Raw genomic sequence first — 17,944 nt, 5'->3', positions numbered from 1 at the left:
TCTTCAATCATGCAACTATTGATCCACAAGTTCTCAACTCCTAGAATACTAATCTAGAAAGGAAATAAAATGAGACAAATTTACGAGATCCAATGATTTAAGGAAATTGTTTCTATAAATATAATCATTTTTAAAGGATGAAGAACAAATTAATCCTGGTATATAGTCGTAATGCAACCTAGAAAAAAATCTTAATAATTAACGGTAACGTCTTCTAATTAAAAAAAGCTATTTTTTTTTGTGTGTCGTCAGATAACACCATAACTCTTTTGTTGAAATTATTTTTTTCGTAAAAGAGACACCTTTAACTCCCTATTAACAAACAATTAATAACACGAAGAAAAAAAAAGAAGCTTTGTTGTGTAAAACAAACATAAACACCATCGAAGGGGAAGGGGGGTGGTGTTTTATGTTCGTGAGTGGAGCTTCTTGGCCAACCCCGACCCCATCATCATCATCATTACCCACTTTCATCTCCCTAAATTATTCTCTCTTATCTCTCTCTCTCTTTTTTTTTAATATTCTTTCTTTCTTAATTCCATATCAAAAATCTTTGTTCTGCTTTTTGCTTTTTGTATAATTCCTTACATTTCACTCAATAAACAACAACAAATCTCCCGATCCATCCGCAAATTTAGAAAATTTCTGAGATTTGATCAATTGGGTCACCTAAAAATCTTGTCTTTTTGATCTGGGTTTAACGCCAAGACTCATCATTTTCATTTCATATGGGAAACAACAGCAGCAGCGGAGGACGCCGTCGGCGGCGAAACCATTCCGCAGCTCCCCCTCCTCCTCCTCCTCCTCCTCCTCCTCCTTCTTCTCTTCCTCCACCACCTCCAGCTACAGAAATCCAAGCGATATTCGCCGCCGCTACACCTTATCCAAACCCTAATTCTAATCCGGTTTACCAGTACCCTGCTCCTTACTACCATCATCCGTCGGGGCCGCCTCTTCCTCCGCCTTACGATCAGCACCACCTTCATCATCATACACCGCATCCTTACCACCAGCACTCTTCTTGGGCTCCAATGGGGAGATACCCTTATGCCGCTGCTGGTGCTCACATGATGATGGCTCAGCCTACTCCTTACGTTGAACACCAGAAGGCCATCACGATCCGTAACGACGTTAATATTAAGAAGGAGAGTCTTAGGCTTGAACCTGATTCTGATCATCCCGGTCGGTTTCTCGTCTCCTTCACGTTTGATGCTACCGTCTCCGGAAGGTAGATTTCACTTTCTTCCCTTTTCGTTTATTTCGTGATCGATTTGAAAAAAAAAATACAAAACAGAGCAGAGAGCAGATAACACGTGAGACTGTCTTCTTCCTCGTGACCATGTCTGAAGTTTATGGTCTTCTTGTTGCAATTTGACTTCTTTGATTCTGCTTAGTAGATGAAACTTTTTAAAAAATCAAATCTTTATGTTTATTTGACTAAGCTTATGTTGTGTTGGACTTGTGGGAAAAAAACAGGATTAGTGTCATTTTCTTTGCTAAAGAGTCCGTAGGTTGCAATCTCACAGCGTCAAAGGAAGATATTTTGCCACCAGTCACCCTAGATTTCGAGAAAGGACTTGGTCAGAAGTTTAAACAACCATCTGGTTCGGGTATAGACTTTTCAGCCTTTGAGGATGATGAGCTTTTCAACAAGGCAGCAGACTCAGTTATCTATCCATTGGCGGTTAAGGCAGAAGCAGCTGCCTCTGGTGAGAATGAAGAAGAGAGGTTGAAATCGAAGAAGAATGCGCAGATTACTCAAGCGGTTTTTGTGAAAGATAAAGGAGAGATTAAGCTTAGAGTTGTGAAGCAGATACTATGGGTTGATGAAATTAGATATGAGTTGCAGGAGATTTATGGGATTGGGAATACGGTTGAGGGTGATGGTGATTCAGCTGATGATGCTAATGATGACCCGGGCAAAGAATGTGTTATATGTTTGTCTGAACCACGAGACACTACTGTTTTACCATGCCGACATATGGTAAGTGTACATTCATCTTTGATTTGTGAATGCTGATGATTCCTTACCGATGTGAAATGTTTGGTTTTTGTGGTGCAGTGTATGTGTAGCGGATGTGCTAAGGTATTGAGGTTTCAGACAAATCGATGCCCTATTTGCAGGCAACCTGTTGAAAGGCTTTTGGAGATAAAAGTTCACGGTAACAGTGGAAGCGGGAACAATACCGGACAGGGAGAAGCAACTGAACAAGAATAGCCAAACACGGGAGGGTATGGATTGAACGGAGCAACTGCCATCGATATATTAGTATATGAATGTTTGATCCTTGTGTGTTTAACAACAAAATGTGTGATTTTTCAATTCATAATATAGAAAATTTTCGAAATCATTTGGATCATAGTCACAATCACTTCAGTATTCTTCATTAGATACACCAACGAACAGGTAGTTTCTTATTTTAGCTAGTTGCTCAGCCAGAAGCTGCAGCGGCAGATGAACAACGGCAGGACATTGAATCATTATAGTGGCAACATGACAGATACTAAAACAGGGAAACACACAAGATCGGCATTATGATGACACACGATAGACAAACACTGAGACTACTGAAAATTCCAAAATGCTGAGTTTTAGTCTGCTTCTTAGACTTTGGAGCAATGGAGGAAAAGCTCGTGCATAACGCTCTTGTTTCGAGAGGAACTTCATCTCTACCTTGCTCAGTTGCTTGTGTACTTTGCAGTTTCCTCAAACCAAGCAAGAAAATCGAAGCTCTCTTCGTCTTCAGGAAATGGTTCTTCCAGATCTTCAGGGACATGCAGATGCAGTGATGTATTTAGATGTAGCATTGTTGTCACCAGCCAATCCCAGATGGTAAACAAATGTGATACCAGGTAGGTTCCCTTACTTCCGTTGATAATACCAACGTATTGTAGTCGACGACGTAGATGTTAAAAGCCTTGCTTTCAATTTGGGTATAGGCATTTAGAGTCTCGGTCGCTCCAATGTCGATGTAGACGACCAGCCTCTTCTTAGGGTGACACATCGAGAAACTAGGGCAAATAACTGACTGATTTTAGGAAAATCAACAGGTTTTGTTTCTAGAATAGGTTCCCTGAAAATGAAACCTATGTAAGGCTTTAAACTCACAACAGATTGACAATCACTCGGGAAATTTAGAGTTCACTTGACTCAGTCTTCTTAATTAAAATTCGTCTCTGATTTCAAAAAGGGGGACTTATTTATTTATATAGTCTCGCGTTTCGTGCTCAAATGGGCCTCTATTTTTTCCGCCTCTACAATTGGGCCCTAACCAGGTTTCGTAAACAGGCCCGTTTCATATTTCCGTAAATAGTTCAACTTTTGTGTTTTTTTTTTGTGGTTCATAGTTGACATAATGTAAAATTAAATAAACCAATTTCTCATAATCGCATCAAATATGAAACGATCAGGTTGCTTGTTGCATGTGCTCGATACTTTTTTAAAGGAAAAATAATGGTGCTCCCATAACCAGAAGTTAATATAGAAAACTAAATAAAGAATTTTCATATATGTCATTAGTAATATAATATTATTTAACAAAAATTATACTAATGATATACGGGTAAATCATCATGTATTAAATTCTAAAATATAATGCACACTGTAATTCCTAAAAATGACCCACCAAGTTTATTGAAGTGTTGAGGTAGTCTGTAACAAACTTAGAAATATGAGCTTCTTCTTTTGTTTTTGTTTCTTCCTTCAAAATCTGAAATCATATGACTATTTAAATAATGTAAAAATAAATATACAGTATAGCTATTTAAATATGTGGCAATAAAGGACAAAGAAATAAAATTAGGCGAACCAAATTTAACCTTTTTAAAGCTGAGAAATGGACAGTGATATATACCTTAGAAAATGAAATTGAATCTCTTCTTATGTAATGATCAATCACATATCTCACAATTTCAGGAACCCAGAAAGAGGACGACTTGTCTCTTTTACCTCCAAAAGGGTTCCTGATTATTGTTTCTTTCTTTGCTACAATTTTCTCTTGTATTAATAATTTTTAAAAAACCAAAATTTTCTTAATTCTTGATTCTTTTGTTAGAGATTCTTCTCTCTGCTTTCTTCTGTGTTTTTTTTCGTTTCCAGTTCGATGATGGATGGTAGAGATGATAAAGCTCGCCAAGAAGCAAAACATGTCTCTCACGAAGATACTCATTCTCCTCTGCAAAGGGTAAATCTTTTCATTTCATTCCAATCAAAAAGGTTTAATTTGCTGGTGGTTTTTGATTTGATTGGTTTGGTTGGTTACCCTGAGAATCTCATCAATCTCCCTTGATTTTAGGGTTTAGGGTTTAGTTGATCGTTTCTTCTTCTGTTAATCGTTTAAAGTCGAGTCCTTTTGATGGAAAGATCGAACCTTTGTTTTTTATGGAATCTGAGAAAATGATATTTTGGTTTTTGAAATGATTTGTAGGATGGAGTTTCTGCTGAGATAGCAGAAGAAGAAGAAGAAGAAGAAGAGCAATCACCAGGCCGAGACCTATGGAGGCGAGGCCTTGTGCTAGATTTACCATCAACAACAATACATGAAGATACTAGAGATGATGATCTATTGAGACGAAATGCATCTTTGACATCAAGTCCTGTTGCCAAAAGAGTCAACTTCTCTCCAATGTCAAGTCCTAGAATCGGGCAACGTGGTGCATCCCTCAGTCCTTCTTCTTCTTCCTCTCCAAGAAACAAGCCTACTAGCTTGAAGAATCTAATCCCCAAGTTAAGCTTCAAGAACCGGAACAGCAATAACAATAACGTAGATATCGAGAAAGCTGCAGATTTTTCCTTTGTGTCCTCCCCTTCTACAGGACATGGCAGAGACAGGTCAACATGGACTCTCACTAATATTTTAACTCCAAGATTGAAGAAAACTGAGTCCTTGCCTGTAACCCCTATAGCTCACTCAAATCCTGAGTCCATGCACGGGAGATACGTTGTTGATCCAGTTACTCCCACGGTGAGTAGGTTGATGGATCAATTCATTTAGGTTCCCATGTGGATTCCATTTTGGTTTTTGCTGTTATCTCATTGGCAAGGGACATTTCCTTGTCTCGTACAACACCTTGGTCTCAGTAGAGTATTTTTAAGTGATTCATTTTGCTTGTAAAATAAGTTTATCTAAACAGGCTATCTTCTGCTTTACTTCATTTTTGGTTTGACTTAAAAACTGTTCTGTCAACAGAAAAAAGGGCCTCCACTGCCTATTATTCACCGTTCACGCTCTGTCCCTGCATTCAATAAAGATGGAAGTCTAAGGCAATTAGGTGTTTTCCGGGTGATTCCAACTCCGAACATGACGCCAGCCAGAAATACTATTAAACTTAATGGTTAGAAATTGTCTTTTTTTTCCTCATTTGATGTTTAAATCTAACAGACACGAAAGTTTGATATTTTGGTTGTATCCGTGTAACAAACCCAGTGCCTTATATTAGTGAAATGTTTCAGACGCAAATGTTGATGGCGCTGAAGATGTTCCGGAAGAAGAAGCTGTGTGTAGAATCTGCATGGTCGAACTGGGAGAAGATTCAGAAGCCTTCAAGATGGAATGTATGTGTAAAGGCGAACTAGCTCTTGCCCACAAAGAATGTACAATCAAATGGTTCACCATTAAAGGAAACAGAACATGTGATGTGTGCAAGCAAGAGGTTCAGAATCTCCCTGTCACCCTTCTTCGCATGCAGCAGAATTCTCAGGGTAATCGTGGAGCTGCAGATACCGATGCTTCACACTACAGGCAAGTCAAATTCAAAACCATACCTCTTGAAAAAAATTCAGATGTTATGTATATTAGTGACCAGTTCTCGTCCTTTCAGTGTATGGCAGGATGTTCCAATTCTTGTCATTGTAAGCATGCTTGCATACTTCTGTTTCCTAGAGCAGCTTCTGGTAAGATTTAGTGAATTCTGATTCTTATACTTCTTAGTATAAAGCTTTTCTAACACCGTCTTGTCCTAATATTAATTACAGCTTACAAAAATGAAATCCGGTGCAATTGCAATTTCTTTACCATTCTCCTGCGTTCTTGGTCTTCTTGCCTCGATGACTTCAACAACAATGGGTAAGAAATGCTTACAGTAAACATCAAAAGTTTTACTTTTGAACATTTCATTGTAGTACACAAGCTCTCAGTGTAATTGATTATGTGGGTGATCAATGTGCAGTGAAGAAGAGATATGTCTGGATTTACGCCACAACTCAGTTCGGTCTTGTTGTTTTGTTCTCCCACATTTTCTTTACGTTGGTGAGATTTTTGTCTGTCAAGACTAGAACAAGACACTCCGTTTGTTTTTTTTCCCAACTCTCAATCTATGTTGGTGATACTTGTGCAGGTTCGCATGCAGCCGGTTGTGGCCATTCTCTTAGCCACATTGGTTGGGTTTGGACTCACCATGAGCGCAACTACAGGTCTAGTAGAGTTTTGGAAATGGAGGAGACGCCATAGAACAGCTGAACTTCCAAACAGTAGTCAGGTGGATCAACCACCAGATCAGACAAGAGATGAGAGCATGTCTGGATCAAGAAACTGAAGGCAGAGGTCCTGAATACTAATTACGTGTTCCAGTAGCGAAGTACAGTATCGAAATCAAACTATTTCGGATCAAGTTTTCGGGGACATCTGAATGGGAGATAGATCTATTTAGAGACGTGAGAACAGATTGGTCAATGTGAATTAAGTAGTGATGGTTGACGAGATTAAGGCTCTGTTTTGGGGTTTTCTTTTGTGTTGAGTGTATATCATCTGTTGTGTTTCTAAAGAAAAAGCCAAGAGGAAGAAAGTTTTGTATCTTCTTGTATATTACAATATTTTATATATATATATAAAAGGTGAAAGAGAGAGCAGTCATCTTCTCTGATTATTCAGGTTCAGGACGAGGATCGCCAAGTGGCCATTGTTGCTTCTTCTTCTTTCCTTAGCTCTGAGAGTGAGACCTTACGATGATATTTACTTCAGTGTCAAGATTGTTTTCCTAAACCCGAGTCCAGACAAATCGAAATAAATAAATGATCACAAAGGCCCATAAAGCCCAATACTCCAATCCCTAAATTATTCCCGAATTTGTTTTTTGTTGTCCAAGAAAGGTGTAAGAAGAAATCTAGAGAGGGTTGATCATCGTCGAAAGATGAAGACAAGGATGAAGACGAAGCAGATGTCATCTACGGCGCAATCTTCGAACCCAAGTCAGTCGCTTCCCGATGATTTGGTATTGATCATCGTTGCACGCGTCTCAGTAATGTACTATCCGATTCTCTCACTCGTCTCCAAGAGCTTTCGATCTCTCCTGGCTTCGCCAGAGCTTTACAAGGTTAGGTCACTCTTGGGACACACCGAGAGTTGTCTCTATGTTTGCTTAAAAACGAAACCTTATAAGACCTATACTTGGTTCACCCTCTGCCGAAAACCTGATCAAACCCTAACCAGTAGTAATGAGAGAAGATCAGATGGTCATCATGTTTTAGCTAGAGTTCCAATGAACCATTCCCCTGATGTACGATTTTCGAGTCTCGTGGCCGTTGGTTCTGATATCTATAACATTGGCGTACCCGAAGCAGCCAGGCTCAAACCGTACTGCACCCCCTCTTTCTCTTGCGTCTCCGTTCTAGATTGCCAAACTCACACTTGGCGCGAGGCTCCAAGCTTGCCTGTGGAGCTATACACAGTTGCTGCTGGCGTCCTTGATGGAAAGATATATGTATTAGGAAAAACCCGTAAATCCGCTTTCGGCAAACGAAAGAACTCGTTTCAGGTGTTGGACATAAAAACACAAGTTTGGGATTCTGCGGTCATCCCTTTCAACAGGATAAATGGCAGTCATTTCGACAATACCGTCTGTATTGACGGAAAGTTCAACGTGGTGACTTGCGGAGAGGTGGCTACTTACGATCCCAAGGAGGGTAGATGGGACCTTGGATTCGAACCGATATGTAAACAGATACTTTCAGATTCTTATTGCGAGATAGATAATGTTTTGTACTGTGCTGCTGACGGAGGGCTTAGATGGTATGACTCGAAGGTAAGACAGTGGAGAGATTTGAAGGGTTTGGTAGGACTATCCAGGTTCAGTTCTGTTGATCAGGTTAGATTGGCTGATTATGGTGGAAAGATGGCGGTTATGTGGGGGCGGCGTTAAGGTTCCTTGTAGTTCAGGCTATCCCACGATCATTTGTTGTGCGGTGATTGCGCTTGAAAGGCTCAATAGTTGTGAAATTTTTGGGAAAGTTGAGTGGGTTGATCGTGTGTTTACAGTCTTTGGCCCATTTACTTTCGTTAAAGTTATTGCTGCAACTGTCTGATGAATGAATTGAGTCACAAGGCTTGAACGTGTGTTCTTTTTTGGTAATATCATTGCTTATTTGGAATTAATGCTTGCCTTCTTTTGCGATTGTGTGGTGTTTATTCTATGGTATTTTTAGGATAAGTACGGGCTTTGATCAGAGCTAATTATGAGTACACCAGAGCTAGTCCACATGAACTCCTCTTACAGTAAACCACAATATGATTCAAACAAGTAATATAAGCAGCTGAAGAAATGATTTCTTTCTTCATGCGGCTAAACCAAAAAAGAGTTGTGGTATATAATTTAATAAGTTTATAATTGAACAAGGTTGACGTGAAGAGTTGAAACGAGCCTAAAAACTTGAAAAGCTGAATTCTTTACAAATTTAGATGATAAGAATCGATATCTTTCCTTATGACCTGAGGCTGAGGTTGGTTGATTTGCAGGTCCACTAAACTTGGAACATAAGAAGAAGAGCACACAAGTGGGTGACAATATATGATCGAATCAATATCTCCAAATATGTTACGTTGTATGATCTTTGGAGCCTCTCCGATATTCACAGATTTGAAGTATCCATCTTGTCCAATTATGTTGGCTGTTTGGTTGCAACGGGTCTTGGTCAGTTGAAATTTGTTGTCTTGACCGAAAAACACAGCAACTTTCTTCTCCTCGTCAATGAAGAAACTCCCAGCTAGATTACTAACGGCGCCACAACTAGAGGTCGGACTCATAAACATGCTCCACGACACTGAACCGAGACTAATTTGATTCGTAACCCAAATCTCCACTGTGGGACGAGGATACTTCCGCCAGTTTAGATGTAATGCCGCAAGCTGCTCGTCTCTGACACAAGATATAGATTTAAACCTCCCTGAAACAAAGGAGGGAAACGGCAGAGGCAGCGGTGGTCCAAATTTTTCCATTGTAAAATCAAAAGGGAGTAGAATCTGTATCTCTTCCATTCTTGCACCTCTTATTTTATTTTCAGCCAAGAAATATGTATTTCCTTTCAAAGACACGCCGTGTTGACGTAACTCTATATCCCAGTCGGCAGTGTCATAAAAAACCTTCCATGAATTAGAGCTAAAATTGTAGACTTCATAACACAAAACTTGGCTTCTGCTATCTGTATCACGGAAAAGCCTCAAGATTTTGTGGTTACGGTTCTTGTCATATCCGAGAGCATACCTGTCTAAGCTGTGGAAGTTAATTCTAGGTTGGATCCATCTAGTTTGCCCCAAATAGGGATTCCATACCACAAGCCTTGAGTTGTCCTTAGTGACGCATAGGAGTAAGCCGTCACAATGAAAGACTTTAGTTATCTCGACTTGGTTAAGTATACCTCCTACTTTCTTTATACTAAGTGGATCAACCAAGTTTTGGAAATCGAATTTCAACGAGCAAACCCTATAATCCATCATAATGAACCCTAAAAAATACTGCTTCCTTGCTGCTTTTTTACCAAAGATCCGACTTTTCGATAAAGCGTTCCACTCTTTGCAAGTGGATCGTATTGCCATCAGAGATGTCATCGGAACCCTAGAGAGTATCTCTTCTACCAAATCTCTTGGAAGATGAGACATTCTTGTCATTCTTCCCATCCAAGTCCCGAGAAGCGGCGAGCGTATAAAATATGAACGAAAAAGTGAATTCCTTCGCTTACACGTTGAGAGTCTCTGTGTAAGACAGAGTCTTTGTTTTTTTTTTTTTTCCTTTTTAACACACTTCACTTTTGGACATAAGTACCATTCGTTAGGTAGGTAAGATCAAGTTTGTAAAGTACTAAGTATCTTCTTTTTGGAAGAAGAAACAACTACATAAAAAGATCATTTGTTCCATTACCAAAAAAAAAAAAAAAAGATCATTTGTTCCTGGTGAATCTTTGATTTTGGGTTCTATCATATGTTTCTCACTAAAGCATACATGAACAATGATGCCTAATTCTTCTCGTTACACCAGCACAATCTCTTCACTTGCTTTGCCTTCTGAGCTTTGTAGCTGAAGATTATAATAAACGTATGCCAATTCTTCCAGATAATGTTGTTCACCGTGGTTCATTCCTTCCTTCAGTGAGCAACAGGTTCTCTGCTAAGCTTCTCTTCAGCTTGTACCTCGAAGCACCTTCACATGTCTGGCTCAGAATCTTAAATGCAAAATTCTAAACAGCTACCTCAAGAAGTAGACTAACCTGGAGATATTTCAGAGATCTGATCAGCCTCGTTAAAGCAATCTAGACCGAGTCTGTACATATTAAGCTGTGTGGCAATTTTCACTTGAATGTGACGTTCTTGTACCATATGAAGCAGAGAGAAGATAAGACCAGTTGCAACTTCTGGATCAAGATGAAAATCAGTTGAATAGAAAGCACTCGTGTTCAGAAAGTAGCCAGCAGCATGAAGAGGAAAGTGAAGGTGTTTGTTCCAGACATCATCAAGCACATCCCAAAATGGCTTGTAACATTGTTTCCTGTGATTGAGTTCCCTCGGGACACTCTCCTTTATCCTGTCCAGAGTGCATAAATATATCCAACATGCTGATTGTTTGCAGTAGAAAACAAGAGTAGACCGTGAATCAGAGGAGATTGTTATGTCTTTCCAGGACTTTGCTCTCTGAAGATTTTCATTTTTCAAAACCGAGGGACTACTGTTGATGAACTCCCAGATACTATTGACCTTTTCAAGTATGTCTCCAAAGGAATACATTTTCACAATCTTCACCAGCAAAAGCTTAAAACAATGGGATAGACTCACAGACCAGAAAACTTCATTGTTGTGACTCGCAAATTGTTCTCCCAATTCACCAACCCAACCAGAGGTTGAACATGCAATGATCTGAGTTACATTACGCACTCCTACTTCCTCAATGAGCCCATTTACTAGCGAAGTTAAGGCAGTGACATCGTTTTTAATTCATTTCAGTACTTCTGAACAGTTCATTTCAGTACTCAAGTTATCAGTTTAATTGATTATGTGGGTGGGTGATCAATAGATATGTCTGGTTTTACGCTACAACTCAGTTTGGTCTTGTTGTTTTGTTCTCCCACATTTTCTTTACGTTGGTGAGATTTTTGTCTGTCAAGACTAGAACAAGACACTCTGTTTTTTTTTCCCAACTCTCAATCTATGTCGGTGATACTTGTGCAGGTTCGCATGCAGCCGGTTGTGGTCATTCTCTTAGCCACATTGGTTGGGTTTGGACTCACCATGAGCGCAACTACAGGCCTAGTAGAGTTTTGGAAATGGAGGAGAAGCCATATGACAGCTGAACTTCCAAGCAGTAGTCAGGTGGATCAACCGCCAGTTCAGACAAGAGATGAGGGCATGTCTGGATCAAGAAACTGAAGGCAGAGGTCGTGAATACTAATTATGTGTTCACCAGTATCGAAATCAAACCATTCCGGATCAAGTTTTCGGGGACATCTGGATGGGAGATAAATCTATTTAGAGATGTGAGAACAGATTGGTCAATGTGAATTAAGTAGTGATGGTTGACGAGATTAAGGCTCTGTTTTGGGGTTTGTGTTGACTTGAGTGTATATCATCTGTTGTGTTTCTAAAGAAAAACAGAGAAGAGAAAGAAAGTTTTGTATCTTTTTGTATATTACAATATTTGTTTTATATAAAAGGTGAAAGAGAGAGAGCAGCCATCTTCTCTGCTCACTCGGGTTCATCTTCTTTCCTGTGGTTATAGTTCTGACTTCTGAGACCTACGACGAGAGATCTTCAGTGTCAAGATTGTTTGTTTCCTAAACCAGAGTTCTTATAGTTAAAGGGCCATAAGCCCAACAATATTTGACTATAAAAGACTAAAACATTGCCGTCGGAACACAAATATTTGCCAATCCCTAAATTATTCCCTAAATTTGTTTTTTTTTTTTTGTTCTCCAAGCAATAGAAGAAATCTGGAGAGGGTTGAGTTCTTCCTCGTTGAAAGATGAAGACTAGGATGAGAAAGAAGCAGCTGTCATCAACGGAGCAATCGTCTAACCCAAGTCAGTCGCTTCCCGATGATTTGGTATTGATCATCGTAGCACGCGTCTCAGTATTGTACTATCCGATTCTCTCACTCGTCTCCAAGAGCTTTCGATCTCTCCTGGCTTCACCAGAGCTTTACAAGGTTAGGTCACTATTGGGACAAACCGAGAGTTGTCTCTATGTTTGCTTAAAAATGAAACCTTATAAGACCCCTACGTGGTTCACACTCTGCCGGAAACCTGAGCCAACCCTAACCAGTAGTAAGGAGAAGAGATCAGGTGGTCATCATGTTTTAGCTACAGTCCCAATGAACCATTCCCCTGATGTACGATTTTCGAGTCTCGTGGCCGTTGGTTCTGATATCTATAACATTGGCGTACCCCAAGGCAGGCTCAAAGCGTCCTCCTCTTCCTCTTGCGTCTCTGTTCTAGATTGCCGGACTCACACTTGGCGCGAGGCTCCAAGCTTGCCTGTGGAGCTATTTACAGTTTCTGCTGGCGTCCTTGATGGAAAGATATACGTAGTAGGAAAATCCCCAGATGGCAGGAAACGGAAGAACTCGTTTCAGGTGTTGGACATAAAGACACAAGTTTGGGATTCTGCGGTCATCCCACCTTTGATAAAGAGCAGTCATTTCGACAATACCGCATGTATTGACGGAAAGTTCAACGTGGTGACTTACGCAAAAGTGGTTGCTTACGATCCCAAGGAGGGTAGATGGGACCCTGGATTCGTACCGATATCTAGACATATGCATTCAGATTCTTATTGCGTGATAGATAATGTTTTGTACTGTGCTGCTGACGGAGGGCTTAGATGGTATGACTCTCAGTCTCAGGTAAGACAGTGGAGAGATTTGAAGGGTTTGGTAGGACTATCCAGGTTCAGTCCTGATGATCAGGTTAGATTGGCAGATTATGGTGGAAAGATGGCGGTTATGTGGGGCGTTGAGGTTCCTTGTAGTTCAGGCTATCCCACGATCATTTGTTGTGCGGTGATTTCTCTTGAAAGGCTCAATAGTTGTAAAATTTTTGGGAAAGTTGAGTGGGTTGATCGTGTGTTTACAGTCTTTGGCCCGTTTACTTTCGTGAAAGTTATTGCTGCTACTGTCTGATGATTGAATGAGTCACAAGGCTGCTTGAACGTGTGTTCTTTTTTTTGGTAATATCATTGCTTATTCTATGGTGTTTTATTTTGGTAGATAGGCAACGATCAGACTTGCTTGGGATTACTTTTGTGTGTATATATTCTTGCTTGGGATTACTTTTGTGTATATATATTTTTCTGGTTCTGAATCAGAGAAACATAGTTTAATAAAGTTGAAAGCACCAGGTGGCCATCCTTGCTTCTTCTTCTTTTTCTTCCATGTGGCTGCCTTTGGATATTGTCGATGAGATTTTTTTTTTTTTAATTTCAGTGGCTAGATTGAATTAGTTTAGTACGTAGTGTTTAAAATTCATTAAAGCCAGTAACTGTTAGAAGGATTTAATTTGCTTGAACTGTTGAACATGGGCCGCCAAAACTCAAGCATCCATGTCATGGCCTAGAGAAGAAGGAACATAAATTTCACAACGTACGGGTAGATAAAATCAAGACTCCTAATTATATGATTACACCAGAGCTAGTCCACATGAACTCCCAGTAACCACAATATGATTCAAACAAGTAATATAAGCAGCTGAAGAAATGATTTATTTGTTCATGCGGCTAAACCAAAAAAGAGTTGTGGTATATAATTTAAGTTTATTATTGAACAAGGTTTGACGTGAAGAGTTGAAACGAGCCTAAAAACTTGAATTCTTTACAAATTTAGATGATGATAAGAATCTATCTCTTTCCTTATGACCTGAGGCTGAGGTTGGTTGATTTGCAGGTCCACTAAACTTGGAACATAAGAAGAAGAAGAGCACACAACTGGGCTACAATATCTGCGAGGAATATCTCCAAATCTGTTACGTTCTCCGAGATTTGGAGCCTTTCCGATATTCACAGATTTGAAGTATCCATCTTGTCCAATTATGTCGGCTGTTTGGTTGCAACGGGTCTTGGTCAGTTGAAATTCGTTGTCTAGATCATCGAAAAACACAGCAACTTTCTTCTCCTCGTCAATGAAGAAACTCCCACCTAGATTACTAACGGCGCCACAACTACTAGAGTCTAGAGGTCGGACTCAAAAACATGCTCCACGACACTGAACCGAGACTAATTTGATTCGTAACCCAAATCTCCACTATGGGACGACGAAACTTCCACAAGCTTTGATGCGATACCGCAAGCTGCTCGTCTCTGACACAAGATATAGATTTAAACCGCCCTGAAACAAAGGAGGGAAACGGCAGAGGCAGCGGTGGTCCAAATTTTTCCACTGTAAAATCAAAAGGGAGTAGAATCTGTATCTCTTCCATTCCTGCACCTCTTGTTTTATTTTCAGCCAAGAAATAAGTATTTCCTTTCAAAGACACGCCGTGTTTACCTAACTCTGTATCCCAGTCGGGAGTGTCATCATAAAAAACCTTCCATGAATTAGAGCTAAAATTGTAGATTTCATAACACAAAACTTGGCCTCAAGATTTTGTGGTTACGGTTCTTGTCATATCCGAGAGCATACCTGTCTGAGCTGTGGAAGTTAATTCTTGGTTGGATCCATCTAGTTTGCCCCAAGTAGGGATTCCATACCACAAGCCTTGAGTTGTTCTTAGTGACGCATAGGAGTAAGCCGTCACAATGAAAGACTTTAGTTATCTCGACTTGGTTAAGTATACCTCCTAGCTTTATAGATGGATCAACAAATTTTTGGAGATCGAATTTCAACGAGCAAACCCTATAATCCATCCTAATGAACCCTAAAAAGTACTGCTTCCTTGCTGCTGCTGCTGGTGCTTTTTTACCAAAGATCCGACTTTTCGATAAAGCGTTCCACTCTTTGCAAGTGGATCGTATTGCCGTCAGAGATGTCATCGGAACCCTAGAGAGTATCTCTTCTACCAAATCTCTGGGCTACCAAATTCCTTCGCTTCCACGTTGAGAGTCTCTGTGTAAGTCAGAGTCTTTGTTTTTTTTTTCTTTTTCTTTTTGCCTTTTAACACACTTCACTAGACCACGGAGGAGTAAATGTTTCGTGTGAATTTAATAACTTGATATGAATCTAACCAACATGAATTTAATAAGTAGCCAAACCAATCGATTGCTGGATTGGCTGGATTCATGTGATTCTTGGAAGTAATCATCACCAAACCAACATGAATCTAAGACTCGAGAAATTTTGGCTACTTAAAAGAAAAATAAAAATTTAAATCATATTTTGGTTGGAAAATAATAGCAGCCTTCAGACACAGCAAACAAATCAGTTTGACGCACATTTTGACAAAGATGAATTTATGCACACGAACAACATTGAAAAAAAGTCGAAACAGGAAGAAAGACTTCAATATTCTTGACATTAAGAAGAAAAAACTCTCGTCGAATGATCAGAGAAGAGGGAGTAAGATACAAGCACAAACTGACACTGACTCGGGTGATAGTACTACTAAATGGGTTCTTTCGTCGTGTTCATCTCATTACTTCAGTACACTGCACACATAGAACAAAGGTTTGTTTCGTTAAAAGAATGTTTCTATTCAAAGTGAATAACTATATTTGATGCGTTTGAGAGAAGCTTACTTGTATAAGTATGCAGCGATGCCCAGAACAATACACAACAAAACAATATCAATACAGAAGTTCCGGCTTGATCTCAGCTGCAACAAAAACGCCATGCTTTTTATGTTAGTAATCGAAAACAAACCGATGTAGCTGAGATAATTAGAAAAAGATTTCAAACTCAAATCACCTGGTTCACCGTATCTTTGAGTCTAACATTGGTGTTCTTAAGATCCGAGGTTGCTCTATCCACCTGTGAGCGAGTTCAGAAAGTTCAGATTACACTGACAAATTCAAAGACACGAAATGGAAATGGGCGGTGTCTTATACCTTTGTGTCGATTTCATCCATCAGAGGGACTTGCCTATCCAGCTCCTGCATTCATCAATGGTTGTGACATGGATCATCAGCTCAGGGAATAAGGGAAAGTGTGCTGCAGTTTAACAAACTAACCTCGTTCATATCGGACGCCATGTTCTTCAAAGCATCTAAACCTTCAGAGATCATGTCCAGACCTTGTTCCTGATTTACACTCACGTAGACAAGTCATATATAACCCCCAATGCTTAAGTGATTAAAAAAGTAGAATGCAACAAGATAGAATATCACTTGCCTGCTTAATCTTTCGCATCTCAAACTCCTGTCTGAATTGGCTGGATTCATGTGATTCTTGGAAGTAATCATCATCAAAACGTCCATCTAACATCCACAATTAGAGGTGAATTAGTGATCTTGAACTTCAGTTTGCTCATAAACAGGAAATAAGATTAACAGTTCACATGATTCTGAGATAAACAGAACTACTATACAAGAAAGAGATAAACAAAGCAACTTTGGTTGAATCACCTGAATCAAATTTGATATCAGGACGAGATGTTGTTGAAGGAGCCCAAGCACTAGTGTTTTTAGGGCCACCCGGAGTGCCATCAGGTATGGCTTCAATCCTTGCCGGAAGTGCAAGCACCAAATCATTCCTCGCAGCAAGCTCTTCGGTTGTAAGGCCCTTAACCTGAACAATATATATATTAAAACTCGAGTTTGAACAAGTTGATCTTTTAAACATGATATAGTCAAATCTCAGCCAATGATGAACTACCATCTGAATGATGTTACTACCACAAAACTAGATTGGAAAATTTAAAACCAACAGGAATGACTTAATATATTTTCTCATACTCAACAATATTTACAAGCTTCTTTTTACATCTTTGCACACTAACAATTTCATCATAAAAACAAGAATCATATAACCTCAACCAAGCTACTGATAAAACTAGAAGCAAGCAGTGTGTAGCTGAACCGTGAACCAAAGTGCTAAACATGTTAAAGAAAGCTAACCCTCTTGACAGCAAGTCTCTTCAACTTTACAACTTCCTCCGATAATCGACCCTTGGTCCGGCGTATCTCAGCGTTCATTGCAACAGCAGCAGCTCTATTTTTCTCCTTTGTAACAAGTTCAGCTTTCTGCAAATCAAAATTACATGTCACACATCTCACTTCGAAATTTCAAAGAAGAACCTCAAAGCTGCACAGATCATAAATTAGGGTAAGGCATTCAAAAAGTTTTCAATTCCCATCACGAAAACTCGATTACCGTATACAAAATCAGGACTACTCATATAAATTCCAGACCGGAAAATTTTCAAATTCTATGTCCAACATTGTGAAGCAAACTCCGTTAAATCCTTAGAGATTCATCGGAACCGAATCAAATCAAAGTTAAAAATCTCCAGGATGCAAACAGTTAAAAAGAGAAATAATCACCTCGAGAGCGGTCTCGATTTGAGTTTCGAAAGCTCCATAGAGACGAGCAAAAGCATCATCGCCGGAGATATTGGCCTCCCTTTGCTTGTCGACATCGTACTTGTCGTACTTCTTACAGATCGAGTCAACTCTAGTCAGAAGATCGATCACAGTCATCTTCTTCCAAATCTATAACCAGAAGCTCCCAGATCTGAGATAAGAAGAAGAAGAAGAAGAAGAAAAAACTCTGATTCGAAGAACAAGACTTTGATTATTTGTGAAATTCGAATCGCTCTTCTGGA

General features: G+C 39.6%; 6 protein-coding genes and 2 pseudogenes across 6 annotated transcripts; 4 read left to right on the top strand and 4 right to left on the bottom strand.

Moving 5' to 3' along the window:
* On the top strand, positions 355-2,362 carry LOC104745151 (probable E3 ubiquitin-protein ligase LOG2). The gene is made up of 3 exons (XM_010466331.2): positions 355-1,228; positions 1,477-1,984; positions 2,063-2,362. The coding sequence occupies exons 1-3, from the start codon at positions 729-731 to the stop codon at positions 2,216-2,218; spliced, it is 1,164 nt and encodes a 387-aa protein (XP_010464633.1). The 5' UTR covers positions 355-728; the 3' UTR covers positions 2,219-2,362.
* On the top strand, positions 3,854-6,864 carry LOC104745150. The gene is made up of 8 exons (XM_010466330.2): positions 3,854-4,184; positions 4,428-4,964; positions 5,190-5,334; positions 5,453-5,741; positions 5,821-5,893; positions 5,975-6,065; positions 6,169-6,248; positions 6,337-6,864. Exons 1-8 carry the CDS (start codon positions 4,104-4,106, stop codon positions 6,532-6,534), a joined length of 1,494 nt encoding a protein of 497 aa, XP_010464632.1. The 5' UTR covers positions 3,854-4,103; the 3' UTR covers positions 6,535-6,864.
* Positions 7,129-8,136, top strand: LOC104748091 (F-box/kelch-repeat protein At5g51250-like). Its single transcript, XM_010469782.1, has one exon. It carries the CDS (start codon positions 7,129-7,131, stop codon positions 8,134-8,136), a length of 1,008 nt encoding a protein of 335 aa, XP_010468084.1.
* Positions 8,661-9,878, bottom strand: LOC104748089 (F-box/kelch-repeat protein At3g13680-like). Its single transcript, XM_010469781.1, has one exon. It carries the CDS (start codon positions 9,876-9,878, stop codon positions 8,661-8,663), a length of 1,218 nt encoding a protein of 405 aa, XP_010468083.1.
* LOC104748088 lies at positions 10,237-11,189 on the bottom strand (annotated as a pseudogene).
* On the top strand, positions 12,220-13,374 carry LOC104748087 (F-box/kelch-repeat protein At5g51250-like). Its single transcript, XM_010469780.1, has one exon. The coding sequence runs from the start codon at positions 12,220-12,222 to the stop codon at positions 13,372-13,374; it is 1,155 nt and encodes a 384-aa protein (XP_010468082.1).
* On the bottom strand, positions 14,062-15,416 carry LOC109129058 (annotated as a pseudogene).
* On the bottom strand, positions 15,536-17,819 carry LOC104745149 (syntaxin-71-like). Its single transcript, XM_010466329.2, has 9 exons — positions 17,664-17,819; positions 17,238-17,363; positions 16,746-16,908; positions 16,513-16,598; positions 16,353-16,421; positions 16,230-16,274; positions 16,090-16,152; positions 15,921-15,997; positions 15,536-15,830 (listed from the first exon to the last, which is right to left on the bottom strand). The coding sequence occupies exons 1-9, from the start codon at positions 17,817-17,819 to the stop codon at positions 15,818-15,820; spliced, it is 798 nt and encodes a 265-aa protein (XP_010464631.1). The 3' UTR covers positions 15,536-15,817.

The sequence above is a fragment of the Camelina sativa genome, chromosome 15 (assembly GCF_000633955.1).
Source record: "Camelina sativa cultivar DH55 chromosome 15, Cs, whole genome shotgun sequence".
NCBI lineage: Eukaryota > Viridiplantae > Streptophyta > Magnoliopsida > Brassicales > Brassicaceae > Camelina > Camelina sativa.
The sequence above is the reverse complement of the archived record's forward strand: the minus strand, read 5'-3'. Positions and strand labels throughout refer to the sequence as shown.

Excerpts from the sequence above, each read along its gene's own strand:
- LOC104748087 (XM_010469780.1), top strand. The coding sequence starts at position 12,220 with ATGAAGACTAGGATGAGAAAGAAGCAGCTGTCATCAACGGAGCAATCG.
- LOC104745150 (XM_010466330.2), top strand. The coding sequence starts at position 4,104 with ATGATGGATGGTAGAGATGATAAAGCTCGCCAAGAAGCAAAACATGTC. Across the intron at positions 4,185-4,427 it reads CTCATTCTCCTCTGCAAAGG|GATGGAGTTTCTGCTGAGAT; the intron begins GTAAATCTTTTC and ends AATGATTTGTAG. Across the intron at positions 6,249-6,336 it reads CCCACATTTTCTTTACGTTG|GTTCGCATGCAGCCGGTTGT; the intron begins GTGAGATTTTTG and ends ATACTTGTGCAG.
- LOC104745151 (XM_010466331.2), top strand. The coding sequence starts at position 729 with ATGGGAAACAACAGCAGCAGCGGAGGACGCCGTCGGCGGCGAAACCAT. Across the intron at positions 1,229-1,476 it reads GATGCTACCGTCTCCGGAAG|GATTAGTGTCATTTTCTTTG; the intron begins GTAGATTTCACT and ends GGAAAAAAACAG. Across the intron at positions 1,985-2,062 it reads TTTTACCATGCCGACATATG|TGTATGTGTAGCGGATGTGC; the intron begins GTAAGTGTACAT and ends TTTGTGGTGCAG.
- LOC104748089 (XM_010469781.1), bottom strand. The coding sequence starts at position 9,878 with ATGACAAGAATGTCTCATCTTCCAAGAGATTTGGTAGAAGAGATACTC.
- LOC104745149 (XM_010466329.2), bottom strand. The coding sequence starts at position 17,819 with ATGACTGTGATCGATCTTCTGACTAGAGTTGACTCGATCTGTAAGAAG. Across the intron at positions 16,422-16,512 it reads AGATGCGAAAGATTAAGCAG|GAACAAGGTCTGGACATGAT; the intron begins GCAAGTGATATT and ends AGTGTAAATCAG. Across the intron at positions 16,153-16,229 it reads TGGATGAAATCGACACAAAG|GTGGATAGAGCAACCTCGGA; the intron begins GTATAAGACACC and ends ACTCGCTCACAG.
- LOC104748091 (XM_010469782.1), top strand. The coding sequence starts at position 7,129 with ATGAAGACAAGGATGAAGACGAAGCAGATGTCATCTACGGCGCAATCT.